This window comes from Carcharodon carcharias, chromosome 9 (genome assembly GCF_017639515.1).
Source record: "Carcharodon carcharias isolate sCarCar2 chromosome 9, sCarCar2.pri, whole genome shotgun sequence".
NCBI lineage: Eukaryota > Metazoa > Chordata > Chondrichthyes > Lamniformes > Lamnidae > Carcharodon > Carcharodon carcharias.
In genome coordinates, this window is record NC_054475.1 from 83,600,908 (window position 1) to 83,618,120 (window position 17,213).

At 40.6% G+C, this 17,213-nt stretch overlaps 1 protein-coding gene across 5 annotated transcripts in view; it reads left to right on the plus strand.

Moving 5' to 3' along the window:
- The window catches only part of klhl13 (kelch-like family member 13), a 200,198-nt gene that overhangs the window by 138,769 nt on the left and 44,216 nt on the right, over positions 1–17,213 (plus strand). For all 5 annotated transcript variants that reach the window (XM_041195907.1, XM_041195908.1, XM_041195904.1 and 2 more), the window contains one exon: positions 5,732–5,873. In XM_041195907.1, the coding sequence (XP_041051841.1) occupies positions 5,732–5,873 (142 nt within the window). The remainder of the gene's footprint in view (positions 1–5,731; positions 5,874–17,213) is intronic.

Genomic DNA, 17,213 nt, shown 5'->3' on the forward strand with positions numbered 1-17,213 from the left:
CTTCACTATATTTGAAATGCTTTGGGATTTCCTGAGAGATAGGATAAGGTGCTGCTGACAATTCATGTTCCTTTTTTTTTGTCCTTCTTATTTTTATGCTGCAGTGGAAATATTCCCAGCACCCCAAGTTTCTCCTTCCTTTATCTCATCCTGGTGAATATGTGCTCTAAGTTACTGACTACAATGTCCAAAACTGCAAAACATGCTCCAACTCTGGTTGAGTCATACTCTCTTGTTACGATCCCCTCCAAGATCAATAGCCTGAAAAGAGAGGAACCCCCAAATGACCCTGATGAAAGGAGCCAATGAACAAAATTTCACTTTTTAAAACTACTGTAACAGTTGAACCCAAAATCAACATAAATTAAGCAAGCATTAACCAACAAATGGTACTTCAGTAGAAACTATGAAGTTCATTTTAAATAGTCGATACGACAAAGGTAACTCTCAAATGTCTCAGCATCACTTCAAACAGAAGCAGTCTCAAAGTCTATTGAACTTTGTCTCCGGTATGTAGGATCTTTCGCTTTCCCCACTCACTGGATTTAGCTCTTGAGTTACTTTTACCGGCCGCTTTATTTCTTCAGATGATTATAGACATTTAAAACAGACAAAGCATACGTCTACGAACTGCCTCTTCCTCAGGTCACGACAATCCTGATGGCGTAGCTTTCCAGAGTTCCTTTTCAACTGACCAATCAACAACACCCTGGTTAACGTCCTGGTTACCTCGAGTACAAACACTCAGCTCTTTAACGTGCCAGAGCTGTTCGCACCACTTTTAGGTTTCAGTCCCTTTTAGCTTGCTTGCACATCACTTCACCAAGAGCGCTAGGAGTTCTGTATGTTCTCCTTACTGCCAAACAGAAAACTGACCTTTGTAGAGAGCTCTGCTTGCTTCTCCTGAGCATCAAGAGTTCTGCATGAGTTCTCCTGCAGCACAACAGACTGAAACATGAGCCCCCCACCCCCAATTAGCTTCTATTTGCTTTTTTTTGGTTACTCAGCTCTCATCTCCATAGCAACGTCAAGTCACCAGGCCACTTCTCAGAAACAACCTCACAGCCGGAAAATCTAATTACAAACTCCTTTCCTAAAACTAGTTTAGTTTAATTTCACTTTAGCTTAAGGGGATATCTCAAAAATACAAGCTTCTCGCAAACTACACAGTTCATCATGCTAAACAAATTTATCAGTACTTTTGTAGTATTTATATATAACTAATGGAAATTATGTACAAACACATGGGATGTTCTGGTGTCTCTGCTTTTGGGCCTATCTACTTAGCTTGAAACTTCCTGTCATTCAGATTTCTATGGCAGCATCAAATGAAAATTTTATCGCAGAAATTGGCAAAATGAATAAGCCACCATTCAGACTTTGGGAATCTTAATTCCTGCTTCCAAAGTGCATTGTGGGAAGGATGACCTCCGCACGAATGGACTTTGGTTTTAAAAAAAATTAGCTTTATTACAGAAACTGTTAACAAAATATTGCTGCATTTTCGAAAAAAAAGTGAGAAAAGAAAATCTCTCATAGTCCAAAGCCAAAATTGTCTGGAACTTTTCCATTCATTGCAACTGCCATAGAGGGCAAGCTGACTGTGCTGATGTAATCTCTCCTAGAACTCATTGCATGAAGGAACATATGGTTCAGAGCACTTGGAAACTGTTTGTGAGTAAACTAATTTCCATCAACTCACTGCTGAGGCAGTGCCACAGCTATGAACAGATATCAGAATATCAAAAGGTATAATCAGATTGTTCATTTGTAATTCAAATACGCCCTGCCTCACGCCTTTCATTCCTTATGCTGCTCCAACTGTCGTTTTCAGTTGTTAATTTAATTTGTTTGTTTATTTTTTTTGAAAAAATGTAACACAAAAAAACATGAAGAAGGAATGAAGTTCAAGCTGTGCTGATTTCAGGATTTTTCATCAAACCAGCAATTAGTTTAACACAAAACTTTGCCATGTGTCAAAACAGTTGTTAAACCTTATCTGTACTTCACCTAAAACTCCTGCTATATGAAAAGAGCAAAGATTTGCATCAATACAACACATACTATAAATACAAGTATGCAACATGTTATTTTTGTGTGCAGAAGACAAATTGAGCCACCATTTTGCCCACAGATCCCACAGTTACAAATGGGTGAGGGGGCTGGGGAGATCTATTTTGCTCATAAATAATTCAGAATTTTATGGATAGATGGCAGCCTCTATTGATTAGAATTACATTGATGATGGTTGAGGCAAGAATATTAACTACAAGTGCCATGTGATTTTTTAAGGCCTACGTGAACCACCAGAATAGGCAAACGTTATAGTGCCCTTAAAGCAATAGGGCTTTTCTTTAACTCATTAAAAGGACTGAATGTAGTATTTCCTTAGTGCTATGCTGACATGTCGGTCTAGTTTGTGTGTTCAAGTCCTGGAATGGAACTTGAACTCTAAACTTCTTGTTTGGAAGGCAACAGTGCTATCAACTGAGTAACACTGACCCCATATGCATTTATATGTTTTGCATGTTCCTTATTACTTGCATTTATAACTTGAAAAACTACTTTTGTCCCTAGGTAGATAAACCATTAATAAAAACCTTTAGAACATAAAGGTAACAACTTGCAATTATATAGTGCCCTTAATGTAATAAAGCATCCTAACGCACTTCATAGAAGTGTTATCAAACAAAATTTGACACCAAGCCACATGGAGATATTAGGATAGATAAAAAGTAGGTTTTAAGGAGTGTCTTAAAGGAAGAGTAAGAGGGGGTTAGGGAGGGAATTCCAGAGCTTAAGACCCACAAATAGCAACACAAAGTATAGGATTACAGAAGCGCTGATACATTTGTTTAGAGCATTGGGTTGACCATAGTTGCAGTATCTTGTGCAGTTTTGGACACTCATTCTAAGAAAGATATTTGAGTGCATTTTCACAAAGGTGATGCCAAAGATGCGAAAAGTGTAAGGATGCAGAGAATCCTGAGATACTTGGATTGTTTCTACTACAACAGCAAGTGGAGATTTAATGAAGGTCTTTGATTTAAAATGGTCACTGACAGAGGCAAGGAGAAATTTCTTTACAACTGGGGTTGTTGGTGTAGGGAATGCTTTGCCACGAGGAGTGTTTGAGGCAGAAATAAATACTGAAAGTAGAAACAGATTCAGGTCTGTGGCGAAAGTGAGGGGCATTGGGATTAGTTTTAGATTGCTCTAGCAAAGAACTATTCCAGAAAATCGTGCTAACCGATCCCCTTCCGAGCAATAAAGTCTGTCATTCTTTGGTATCATTTCAGTATAGCTTCCCTGTATCTTCCCATCTGTGGTCCAGATGCTGATCAGTTTTCAGTATAATATACTGTGGTATAATAAAACTATCAGTTAAAATCCAAAGGAAGCAGAATTTAATTCCAGGAGTGTTTCAAAGTGCTGGAAGTACTCATTTAAAATATTTTTATTTCAAAATTTGTGAACTTATGCAGATTTAATGTTGCATTTCTGTGATTTTTACTTTCATTCCTAAAGGTTAGAGGAGACCAGATGCTAATTACTAGCCTCATAATCTATAGGAATTCAGAATAATAGGAAGAGCAAGGGAATGGAGCATTTTTAAATGTTACATGTAGATTTGTTAAACAGTAAGAACATAAATAGGATTAGAATAACATTTAGCTTAACATATGAGGAACGTTTGAGGACTCCGTGTCTATACTCGGAGTTTAGAAGGATGAGGGGGGATCTGATTGAAATTTACAGAATACTGAAAGGCCTGGATACAGTGGATGTGGGGAAGATGTTTCCATTAGTAGGAGAGACTAGGACCTGAAGGCACAGCCTCAGAGTAAGGGGAAGACCTTTTAGAACAGAGATGATGAGAAACTTCTGTAGCCAGAGAGTGGTGAATCTATGGAATTCATTGCCACAGAAGGCTGTGGAGGCCAGATCATTGAGTGTATTTAAAACCGAGATAGATAGGTTCTTGATTGGTAAGGGGATCAAAGGTTATGGGGAGAAGGCAGGAGAATGGGGTTGAGAAACTTATCAGCCATGATTGAATGGTGGAGCAGACTTGATGGGCTGAATGGCCTAATTTCTGCTCCTATGTCTTATGGTCTTAGTTTATGGTTTATGAGCACCTTAGCTGCAGGTTAAGTTTCACTCCAGGACTTCAATACTAAATCGAGGCTGACACTTCAGTATAGTGCTGAAGGAGCGCTGCATTGCTGGTGGTGTCATCTAACAGGTGATACTTTCAAACCTTTTTCATCCACCTGTTCAGGTGGATGTATAAGAGCCTAGGGCACTATTCAAAACAAAATAGGAAAGACCTGGCTCAAAGGTGAGAATTGGGAATCACAGAATAGTTACAGCACAGATGGAGGCATATTCCTGACTACAAAGTATTCAGGAAAGATTGGTAAAGAAATAAAGGAGTGGGTAAAGAAACTATAGCGCTAGAAAGGAATAATGTTCTTCAGGAGTCAAAGGCAGAATTTTATTTGGTTAGAATTAAGGAACAATAGAGGAGCTATTATGCTAAAAGGTTTTTCTGTAGGCTACCAAATAGTAGGAAGGAGATAGAGGAGCAAATTTTCAGGCAGGAACTACAGAGAAGTGATTTCAGGGGAGCAAATCTACCACCCTTCCACAGCCTGGCCTTTTTTAAATTCATTCATGGGATCTGGGTTTCGCTGGCTGGGCCAGCATTTATTGCCCATCCCTGGTTACCCTGGAGAAGGTGGTGGTGAGCTGCCTTCTTGAACCACTGCAGTCCATGTGGTATAGGTACACCCACAGGGCCTACATGTGGTTGAATCTTAACTGCTCTTTGAAATGGCCAAGCAAGCCACTCAGTTGTATCAAGCTGCTACAAAAAAGTCAAATAAGAATAAAACAGGACATAGCACCCATTATCAACCAAGGTTGGGCCAACAACAAAGGTACACCCTGCCCAGTTGACCTTGCAAAGTCTTCCTTACTAACATCTGGGGCCTTGTGGCAAAATTGAGAGAGCTGTGCTACAAACGAGTTGAGCAACAGACTGATATAGTCATACTCACCGAATAATACCTTACAGCCAATGTCCCGGATTCCTCCAGCACCAACCCCGGGTATGTCTTATCCCACTGGCAGGACAGACCCACCAGAGGTGGCAGCACAGCGAGAGAAAGTTACCCTTGGAGTTTTCAACATTGACTGCAGACCCCATGAAGTCTCATGGCCCTGAGAACAACACTTTTCAAACCTCGAGGACCACAAAATTGAAACGGGATAGTCCTACGAGAAGCAAGTGCGCATATTTATTTCGGGACTTTGATCAGATTACCAGGTGTCTCAGACTGCAAGCAGATCTTGGGCTGTCGTTTAGACATTCATTACTTTACAGCTACTCAGGGGGAAGCACAGGGAGCTTCCTGCGATTGAATGCAATAGATTTTCTAAATATATTGCTCTTTTAAATAGATTCTGTACATTCAACAGTTTTCTTTCTTGCTGATTGTATGAAACCTTGTATTCTCTGAGAATGTATTTTTTAAATGTACACATTTAAAAAATTAGAATTAAGATGTAATAACTTCTGTGGATCTGCGTTATAGAATATGTTGAAGTGCTGAACTGTTGAGACAGCATGGCAGGCTGTTTTACTACAGAAATGTAGTTTGTGGTGTGCAACACTACTTTCATTCAGCCTTTAAATGCATTAATTCCACCTTTAAAATTTGTGCAGATCGTTGGTCGAAGAGGACGATCCTCATCTGAAAGTGTCCTTGGCAAGTGGCGACATGGGTGTGGCAACCCATTTGCAGTCTTCAAAGACAGGCAACACCCGCTTCTTCACTAGCAACACCCATAGTTCTGCAGTGTTACAGGTATGCTGATTGTTCATAGTACACACCAATGTTTGCTGTTTAGCAATTACTTTCCTTCCAAACGCAGAACTTAGTAATTATTGTCTGTCATTAGACTATACAGCTTCTGCTTAACCAGATTTGAATAGCCAAAAGTGTGCAAATGTTATATTGTCCACACTTGGCCATTCAAAAAATTCCACTTTTAATAATGGCAACATATTGCATAATTTTACATAATAAAGTTCTTGTTTCAGACTAATGCACTTGTGAAAACCTGTCAGGTCTTGGATCTCTCTGAAGTGTTGTTTATACTGTCATTCATTGTTCTTGCTGCAATATGATTTAGAGCACAGTCAGTTTAGACTCTTCAAGTTGCTGTGCTTTGTTGATTTTAGGGAGGTATGGGCAACTTGTATGATCACGTTGGTTTGTGCCCCTTAGTGCTTTGTGTGCTTTTTAATAAATGTGAATTACAACTGTGGGATGACTTGGCGGCACTCAAGGGAATACTTTCAATTTAGGGGAAGGAAACAAATATCTCGGCCCTCTGTCAGTTTGGTTGCGTTGTGTTTATTAAAGGTCATAAACAATATTGCAAGATCGTGACATCATTGGCACAGCCACCTGTGCACATGGTAAATGTTTTTTTTATCAGAAAGCAAATTTGCAGGTTTTGAACAGCACCATTGCCACAAATTGTTAATCCAGGTATGAATTAGGATTACTTTATCTTTGTAAAATCTTATTCCAGACACAGTCCCTGTATCAGACCACAACAGGACAGAAAACAATTTGCCTTGAGATTTTTTTTTCTGAATGTGGAGAAAAGTATATCTTATTTTTTTGCTTTGGATGTAGTGGGTCCAAGTTGTATTTTAAAGTGTACTGTTGCTGTGCTGAAAAATTCTGGGCACCTTAATTACAGGAACCACTTAAGTGACTGAGCAGCCATGTTAAAAAATTAAACATACAGCCTTGACAAAACATTCATTTGGCATTCTTTATGGACAGTCTGTATATTGTAGTGTACTTTTCACTATTAAAATATAAATGGTACAAGCAAATAGGTTTAATGTTGTATAGAACCAAATCCTGTATTTTCCACATTTAGTAAATAGCTGCCACTTTGGAATAGAGTGCATAGCAGAATGATGTTGGGGGTAAGAGTTAATATGATCACTGTAGAAAAATCACATGGCAAACACCGTCATGTTTGAAGAACAGCTGAGAGTGACTTCTTCCCTCTCTACATCATCAAACCCTCAACTAAACTTTTCCAATACAATGGGCACTGGCATAAGGCATGAATGCTGTGTTATTCTGTGACAAGTGACTCACCTGTTGTGGTGAGACTGACTGCCCTTGACGTCAAGGCAACATTTGACCAAGTGTGGCTTCAAAGAGCCCAAGTGAAATTGAAGTCAGTGGGAATTTGGGGGAAATCTCTCCACTGGTTGGAGTTATACCTATCAAAGATGGTTGCGGTTTTTGGAGGTTAGCCATTTCAGCTCAGGACATGTCCTGGGCCCAACCATCTTCAGCTGGGTCATCAAAGACTTTTCACTGCCATTGGGACTGAAGTAGGGTTGTTTGCTGCTGACTGCCCCATGTTCAGTTCCATTCACAATTCCTTAGATACTGAAGCAGTCCGTGCCCATATGCATCAAGACCAGGACTACATTCAGGCTTGGCCTGATAAGTGGCAAGTAACATTTGCACCACACAAGTGCAGGCAAAAATCTTCTCCCAATAAGAGAGAATCTAATCCGCGGACTCAACGTTAACTGTACTCCCTTCCACAGATGCTGCCAGACCTGCTGAGTTTTTCCAGGTGTTTTTGTTTGAGAATCTAACCACCTCTGTTTGACATTCAATGACATTACCATTGCTGAATTCCTGACCATCAACAGCCTTGGCGTTACCATTGACCAGAAACTTAACCGGACAGGCCACGTAAATGAATAAGGAAATGAGAGGCTGGTTATTCTGTGGTGAGTAGCTGGGCCCCCTGTCTCCCAAAGCCTGTCACCATCTACAAAGCACAAATCAGGAGTGTGATGGAATACTTGCCAAGTGTAATTCCCAAAAGCACTCGAAGTTTCACACCATCTAAGACATTGCTCCCATTTGGTGCCCCATTCACCACTTTAACACTCTCCGCCTCTTGTGTGTGACAACTGTAGCAACTTGTCAGGCTTTTTTGTAATTTATTCTTTCATGGGATGTGTATGTCACTGGCAAGGTCAGCGTTTGTTGCCCATCCCTAATTACCCTTGATCGGAGTAGCATGCCACACATTTCAGAGGACAGTTAAGAGTCAACCACATTGCTGTGGGTCCGGAGTCACATATAAAGGCCAGACCAGGTAAGGATGGCAGATTTCCTTCTCTAAAGAGCATTAGTGAATCAGATGGGTATTTATGACAATCGACAATGGTTTCATGGTCACCTTTATTTCAATTCCAGATTATTAGTTGAATTTAAATTCCACCAGCTGTCCCTGGATTACCACTGGCATCTCCTCCTTGTTTATTTGACAGCAGCTCCCAAACTCATGACCTCTACCATCTAGAAGGACAAGGGCAGTAAGCCCAGGCTACCACCATCTGTAAGTTCTCCTCCAAGTCTCACAGCTTCCTGACTTGGAAATATAACACTCTTCCTCCATTTTTGCTTGGTCAATATGCACCCTTTACCTGATTATATTGTCACAACTCGGACTGCAGCAGTTCAAGAAAGTGGCACCCACCACCTTTTCAAGGGCAATGATAAATGGATAATAAATGCTGGCCTTTCCAGTGATGTTCACAACCCAGGATTGAATGAAAGTAGGAAGAAAAGAATACCATTACAGTAAATTACAAAAACAAATGATAGAGCAGCAAAACAAATATCCAGAGAAATGAATTTGTCAGCTGTGGTTCAGTTGGTAAAATTCTCACCCAAGTCATAAGATTTTGGGTTTGAGCACAAAAGTGCAGGCTGACACTTCATTGCAGTACAGAAGGAATGCTACAATATCTGAGGTGCTGTCTTTCAGATGCGACAAACAGACCTCCTTTGCCTGCTAGGTGGATGTAAAAGATTCTGTGGCACTATTTTGAAGAAGAGCTAAGAGTTATTTCCTGTGTCCTGGCCACTATTCATCCCTCAGCCAGCATCTCAAAAAAAAAAAAAATTATCTTGTCATCAAAACATTGCTGTTTGTGGGAGCTTGCTGTGCACCAGTGGCTGTAAAAGTGGCTTCATTGGCTGTAAAGCACTTTGAGATGTCCAGTAGTGATAAAATGCAAATCCTTCTTTTTATCATACATATCTCATCAAGCAGAGGTACTCTTGTTGACCACTTTCTGAATGGACCACACAGCTGCTATATAGCATGCTCCTCAAATAGATCCTTTACTGAAAGGTCAGTAGATTCCTAATCCAATTCATGAACATGTAGATTTCAGGCTAAATCCTGAGCACTAACCACCCACTTTTATACTTCATCAATGCTGACCTTTGTTCTGAAGTCTGTGATGAAAATATACAAGCTATGGCAAAAGCAAAGCTGAACCAAATAGGGAAAAGTTCTGTGTATTACCTTAGATATAGAGATTAAATGTGTTTTAGAGCAGAGTTGAGGTGGAAGCTGATGCTCCTACTGTTGTATAAGATGGAGCCAAGAGTGCAGTTTCTGTAAGAACAAATAAGAAATAGGCCCCCCTTAAGCTCGCTGCATCATCTAAGATTGTGGATGATCCTCAACCTTAAGTCCACTTTCCTGCTTGCTCCCCATAACCTTTGACTTCCTTAAGTCCAGAAATCTACCACTCAAAGTTGAATACACAATGATTTCACATCTGCAGCTGTCTGGGATAGCAAATACCAAAGATTTATAACCCTCTTGAGTGAAGAAATTTCTCTTCATCTGAATCCAAAATGGATTCCTTATCCTGAGATAATGTTCCCAAATTCTAATCTCTCCAGCCACAGCAAACACATGCTAACACCGACCCAGTCAAGCCCATTTTTTCAATGAAATGTAAATTTCAGAGAATTCTGAAGTATTTATTTAAATTTCACTATTGCTCAGTTACTGTCATACTTTTTAATCTAATTTTCAAATTTACCTTAATCAACTCGCCCCTTATGCCAATGCAATTGACTAAGTTCAATGCTCCAGTTTCAGACTTGTATATATCAAACACAATGTGAAGTTCTACCATATTATGATCACTCTTTCCCAGAGGATCCCTTACTGTCAGATTGCCAATTAACCTTGTCTTATTACACAAAGATCTAAAATAGCCACGTCCCTGGTTGGTTCCATGACATGTTGTTCTGTGCAATTGACTCAGTGCATTCCATGAACAACAACTCCATTTTTGCAGATTTGCTATGTGAAGTTTATATGTCGATTGAAACCCCTCATCATTACTGCAGTGCCTTTGTTAAATGCTGCTCTTATTTCTTGTTTATTCTACCCAATAGAGGATAGCTGCTACAATAAAAACAGATCATGCTGGAAGTACTCAGCAGGTCTGCCAGCATCTGTGGAGAGAGAAACAGTTAACTTAAGAGATAAAAATAAAAAACTGCAGATGCTGGAAATCCAAGACAAAAACAGAAATAGCAGGTCTGGCAGCATCGGCGGAGAAGAACACAGTTGACGTTTTGAGTCCTCATAACCCTTCAACAGAACTAAGTAGAAATAGGAAAGGGGTGAAATGTAAGCTGGTTTAAGGGGGAGGATAGGGGGTGGTGTTGTTGGGATAAGCAAGCAGTGATAGGAGCAGATAACCAATAGATGTCACAGACAAAAGAACAAAGAGGTGTTGAAGGTGGTGGTATTATCTAAAAGAATGTGCTAAATAAGATTGGAGAGCAGGACGAGCAAGGTAGCTCTAGTGGGGGTGGGGTGAAATAAGTTTAAAAATAATGGAAATAGATGGGAAAAGAAAAATCTACATAAATTATTGGAAAAAAAAGGGAGGGGGAAGAAATGGAAAGGGGGTGGGGATGGAAGAGGGAGTTCAAGATCTAAAGTTGTTGAACTCAATATTCAGTCCAGAAGGCTGTAAAGTACCTAGTCGGAAGATGAGGTGCTGTTCCTCCAGTTTGCGTTGCGCTTCACTGGAACAATGCAGCAGGCCAAGGACAGACATATGGGCAAGAGAGCAGGGTAGAGTGTTGAAATGGCAAGCGACAGGGAGGTCTGGGTCATTCTTGCGGACAAACAGAAGGTGTTCTGCAAAGCGGTCACCCAGTCTGCGTTTGGTCTCTCCAGTGTAGAGGAGACCGCATTGGGAGCAACGAATGCAGTAGACTAAGTTGGGGGAAATGCAAGTGAAATGCTGCTTCACTTGAAAGGAGTGTTTGGGCCCTTGGAGTGGACACTCCTCCATCACCCCCTACTCCTCAACCCCCACCTACGGCGCCTCCCTATGCATACGCAAAAGATGCAACACCTGCCCCTTCACTTCCTCTCTCCCTCACCGTCCAAGGACCCAAACACTCCTTTCAAGTGAAGCAGCATTTCACTTGCATTTCCCCCAACTTAGTCTACTGTATTCGTTGCACCCAATGCGTTCACCTCTACATTGGAGAGACCAAATGCTGACTGGGTGACCGCTTTGCAGAACACCTTCGGTCTGTCCGCAAGAATGACCCAGACCTGCCTGTCACTTGCCATTTTAACACTCCACCCTGCCCTCTTGCCCACATGTCTGTCCTTGGCTTGCTGCATTGTTCCAGTGAAGCTCAACGCAAACTGGAGGAACAGCACCTCATCTTCCGACTAGACACTTTACAGTCTTCTGGACTGAATATTGAATTCAACAACTTTAGATCTTGAACACCCTCCTCCATCCCCACCCCCTTTCCGTTTCTTCCCCCTCCCTTTTGTTTTTTCCAATAATTTATATAGATTTTTCTTTTCCCACCTATTTCCATTATTTTTAAATGTATTCCACCCATGGTTTATTTCACCCCACCCCCACTAGAGCTACCTTGCTCGTCCTGCTTTCCAATCATAATTAGCACATTCTTTTAGATAATATCACCACCATCAACACCTCTTTGTTCTTTTGTCTGAGAGATCTTTTGGTTAGGTGCTCCTATCACTGCTTGCTTGTCCCAACAACACCCCCGACCCCCCCTTAAACCAGCCTTATATTTCACCCCTTTCCTATTTCTACTTAGTTCTGTTGAAGGGTCATGAGGACTCGAAACGTCAACTTTGTTCTTCTCTGCCGATGCTGCCAGACCTGCTGAGGTTTTCCAGGTATTTGTTTGTTAACAGAGTTAACTTTTGCAGGTCAAGTTCTATGAAAGGTCACTGACCTAAAACGTTAACATGGTTTTTCTTTCTCAACAGATGCTGCCTGACCACCTGAGTATTTCCAGAATTTTCAGTTTTCCTTTCAGGTTTCCAACATCCACTGTATTTTGCTTTTGGAATAGTATAGCTGCTGTTGGGGGGTGGGTGGGATTTTTACCTATTATTTTCCTGATTTGCCCTATTCATTGGTGCACTATTACCATTAAACTTTTCCTCCCTTTTTTATACAAATCTGCTGTATGACCTTGTCTTTTCTCTTCAGATTTATAAGTTTCACCTTATTTGAATTGTTCCCTTCCCATCCTTTTGTTTAGTCCTATCTATAGCCTTACTTATATGATTTGCCAGTGCACTGTTTGCAACCCAGTTTAAGTAGAATCAGTCCCATGGACAGCTCTCTTTTCCCAGTACTGATGGTAGTGCCCTGAAGAATTGAAACCACCCCACTCTTTGAGCCACTCATTTAGATCTTTGTTCAGTTTGTGGTGTTAGCTGTGGATCACATGGTAGCATTCTCACCTCTGGGGCTGAAGTTTATGCGTTCAAGTCCCACTCATGGACATGAGCGCTAAATCAAGGCTGGCACTCCAGTGCAGTGCTGAGGGATGTTACACTGTCAGTCTTTCAGATGAGGCATTAAACAGGGGCTCTATCTGCCCTATCAGATTGAGATAGAAGATCCAATGGCACTATCTCAAAGAGAGAGGCAAGAGAGTTATTTCCAGTGTCTTGTCCAATATGTATCCCTCTATCAACATCACAAACAGATTATCTGATCATTATCATATTGTTATTCATGGGAGTTTGCTGTGTGCAAATTGGTTGCTGCAGTGACTACACTTCAAAATTACTTAAAAGCAAAAATACTGCAGTTGTTGAAAATCTGAAGTTAAAATAAAAATGTTAGAAATATGCAGGTTAGGCAGCATCTGTGGAGAGAAAGTTTTGACGTTTCAGGTCAATGACTTTTCATCAGAGCTCATTGGCTGTCACGCATTTTGTGACATCTTGAGGTTGTGAAAGGCACCATAAAAATGACGACTTTCCTTTGTGTGCCAGTTTGCTTATGGCTCTGGTAGTATCCAGAGATTGTTACTTTGTGGTTCTGTTTTTTAATTTGGATCTTGGCACCTCAAACTTAGCAGAACCTTATTCCCCCTAGTTCTGATATGTGTACGCACATACGAATTAGGATCAGGAGTAGGCCACTTGGCCCATCAAGCCTGCTCCGTCATTCAATAAGATCATGGCTGATTTCAACCCCACATTCCTGCCTACCCCCAATAACCTTTCACCCCTTGTTACTTAAGAATCTATCTAGCTCTGCCTTAAAAATATTCAAAGACTCTGCTTCCACCATCTTTTGAGGACGAGAGTTCCAAGCACACTCAACCCTCAAAAACGTTCCCCCATCTGACATAAATGAGTGACCCCTTACTTTTAAACAGTGACCTCCTAGTGCTAGATTTTCCCACAAGAGGAAATATTCTCTCCACATCCCCCTGTCAAGACCCCTCAGGATCTTAAAGGTTTCAACTAAGTTGTCTCTTACTCTAAATTCCATTGGATACAGTCCTAACGTGTCCAGCCATTGCTCATTAGACATCCCATCCATTCCTGGTATTAGTTTAGTAAACCTTCTCTGAACTGCTTCTGATACATTTGCATCTTTCTTTAAATAAGGAGACCAGCACTGTACACAATACTCCAAATGTGGTCTCACCAATGCCCTGTACAACTGAAACAACCTCCCTACTTTTGTAATTAATTCCCCTCACAATAAATGATAACCTTCTATGAGCTTCCCTAATTAACTGCTGTACCTACATGTTAATCTTTTGCAATTCATGCACTAGGATGCCCAGATTCCTCTGAATCCGAGCTCCTCAATCTCTCACCATTTAGATAAGCTTTTTTATTCTTCCTGCCAAAATGAAGAATTTTACATTTGCCCACACTATGCACTTGTTGCCCACTCACTTATCTATGTCACTTTGTAGCCTCCTTAAGTTCTCTTCACAATTTACTTTCTTACCTATCTTTGTGTTGTCAGCAAATTTAGCATAAGACCATAAGAAATAGGAACAGGAGTAGACCATTTGGCCCCTCGAGCCTGCTCAACCATGCTCAACCATTCAATAAGATCATGGCTGATCATTTTGTGTTTTGATTTCCACATTGCATCTAACCCCGATAACCTTTAATTCCCTTGCCTAACAAGAATTTATCTACCTCTGCCTGAAAAATATTCAATGACCCCGCTTCCACCACCTTGTGAGGCAGAGTTCCAAAGTTGCACAACCGTCAGAAAAAGATTCTCCTCATCTGTCCTAAAAGGGCAACCCCTAATTTTAAAACAGTGCCCCCTAGTTCTGGACTCACCTCCATCTTGTCAAGGTTGTTCAGGATCTTGTATACTTCGAATCACCTCATATTCTTCTAAACTCCAGTGGAAACAAGCTGAACCTTTCCTCATGAGATAACCCACTCATTCCAGGTATCAAAATCTAGTAAACCTCCTTTAATGCATTTACATCCTTCCTTAAATAAGGAGACCAAAACTGCACACGGTATTTGAGGTGCAGTCTCACCAATGCTCTGTATAACTGAAGCATAACATTTTTATGTTCAATCCTTCTTGTAATAAAGGATAGCATTCTGGTAGCCACCTTTCTTACTTGCTGTACCTGCATTCTAATCAACCATTCCTTCAGTCTCTTCGTCCAAGTTATTTACATAAATTGTAAAAAGTTGAGGTCCTAGCACCAATCCCAGTGGCACACCACTCATCACACCCAGCCAACCAAAAAAGATTCATTTATGCCAACTCTCCTCTTCCTGTTAGCTAGCCAATCTTCTATCCATGCCAATATGTCACCCTCTACACCATGAGCTTTTATTTTCTGCAATAACCTTTGATGTGGCACTTTATCAAATGCCTCCTAGAAATCTAAATACAGTATATCCACTGGTTCCCCTTTATCCACAGCACATGTGACTCCTTCAAATTACTCCAATAAATTGGTTAAACATGATTTCCCTTTTACAAAACCATGTTGACTCTGCCAAATTGCTTTGAATTTTTCTAGGTGCCCTGCTATAACATCTTTAATAATAGCTTCTAACATTTTCCCTATAAGAGATGTTAGGCTAACTGGCCTAAAGTTTCCTGCTTTCTGTCTCCCTCCCTTTTTGAGTAAAGGAGTTTTATTTGCTATTTTCCAATCTAATGGAACCTTCCCTGAATCTAGGGAATTTTGGACAATTAAAACCGGTGTCTCAACGATCTCACTAGCCACTTCTGTCAAGACCTTATCGTGAAGTCCATTTGGACCTGGGGATTTGTCAGCCCACAGCCCCAACAATCTGCTCGGTACCACTTCCCTGGTGATTGTAATGTTCCCGAGTTCCTCCCTCCCATTTCCAGATTTATAGCTATTTCCAGGGTGTTACTTGTGTCCTTATAGTGAAGGCCAAAGCGAAATACCTGTCTAATTAATCTGCCATCTCCCCACTTTCCATTAACAATTTCCCAGACATACTTTCTATAGTTCCTATGCTCACTCCTATGTTAACTCTTTTCTTATTTAAATATCGATAGAAACTCTTACTATCCGTCTTTGTTACTAGCTAGCTTTCTCTCACTCTAATTTCTTCCCCCCCCACTAATCTTTGTCATTATTTGCTGTTCTTTATATTCTTTCCAATCTTCTGACCTGCCACCCATCTTTGCATAATTATATGCTTTTTCTTTAAGTTTGATACCATCTTTAACTGTTTCAGTTACCACAGATGGTGAGCCCTCCCCTTGGAATTTTTCTTTCTCATTGGAATATCCCTCTGCCACTGAACTTCTATTGACATATCCCTTAACTTCATTTGCCAGTTTTCTTTAACTAGCTCTGCTGTCATGACCTTGCAATTGCCCTTAGTTAAGTTTAAAATAGTAGTCTTGGATGCACTCATTTTCCCCCTCAAAATGAATTTAATATTCAATCATATTATGATCGCTGTTACCTAGGGGTGCCTTCACTAGGAGGTCATCAATTAATCCTATCTCATTACTCAATACAGGCCTCGTATAGCCTGCTCCCTGGTTAGCTTCAGAACATGCTGTTCTAAGAAGCTATCCTGAAAACATTCTATGAACTCTTCATCTACGCTACCTTTTCCCACCTGATTTTTCCCAGTCTATATGTAGATTAAAATCCCCATGATTATTGCTGTACCTTTCTGGAAACTCCCACTATCTCTTTTTATACTCTGTCCTACTGTGTAGTTACAATTAGAAGGCCTGTACACCACTCCCACAAGTGACTTCATGGTTTTGTCATTCTTCATCTCAACCCAAACCGCTTCTACAACCTTGTTTCCTAAACTTATGTCATCCCTTTCTAATGTGCTAATACCATCATTAATTAACAGAGCCCCCCTCCATCTTTTCCTAACTTCCTCTCCTTCCTAAATGCCGTGTACTCTTAAATATTCAGGTCCCAATCTATGTCATCCTGTAGCCGTGTCACTGTAATGACTGTCATATCATACTTATTCATTTCGATTTGCGCCATCAGTTCATCTGTTTTGTTTCAAATGCTATGTGCATTTAGATTCAGAACCTTTAGTTTTGTCCTTTTATTATTTCTGTAGCATCTAGCCTTATCTGCGGATTTACTCTTAGAATTGTACTCTGTCCCTTCCTGACACAGTGTTTATCATTTCCCATATTAATACCTCCTTTGTGCCTTGTCTCTAATCTTTGGGTTACCACATCTTCCCAAATTTGATCCATTGCCCCGACTATTCAGTTTAAAATTCTCTCTACTTCCCTAGTTAGTCAGCTCACAAGGACACCAACTCCAGCCTGTTCAGGTGTAGACCATCCCAATGGTACAGTGCCCACTTTCCCCAATACTGGTTCCAGTGCCCCACAAACCAGAACCCACTTCTCCCACACCAGTCTTTGAGCCACACATTAATTTCTTTAATCTTATTTGTCCTATGCCAATTTGCACATGACTCAGGTAATGATCCAG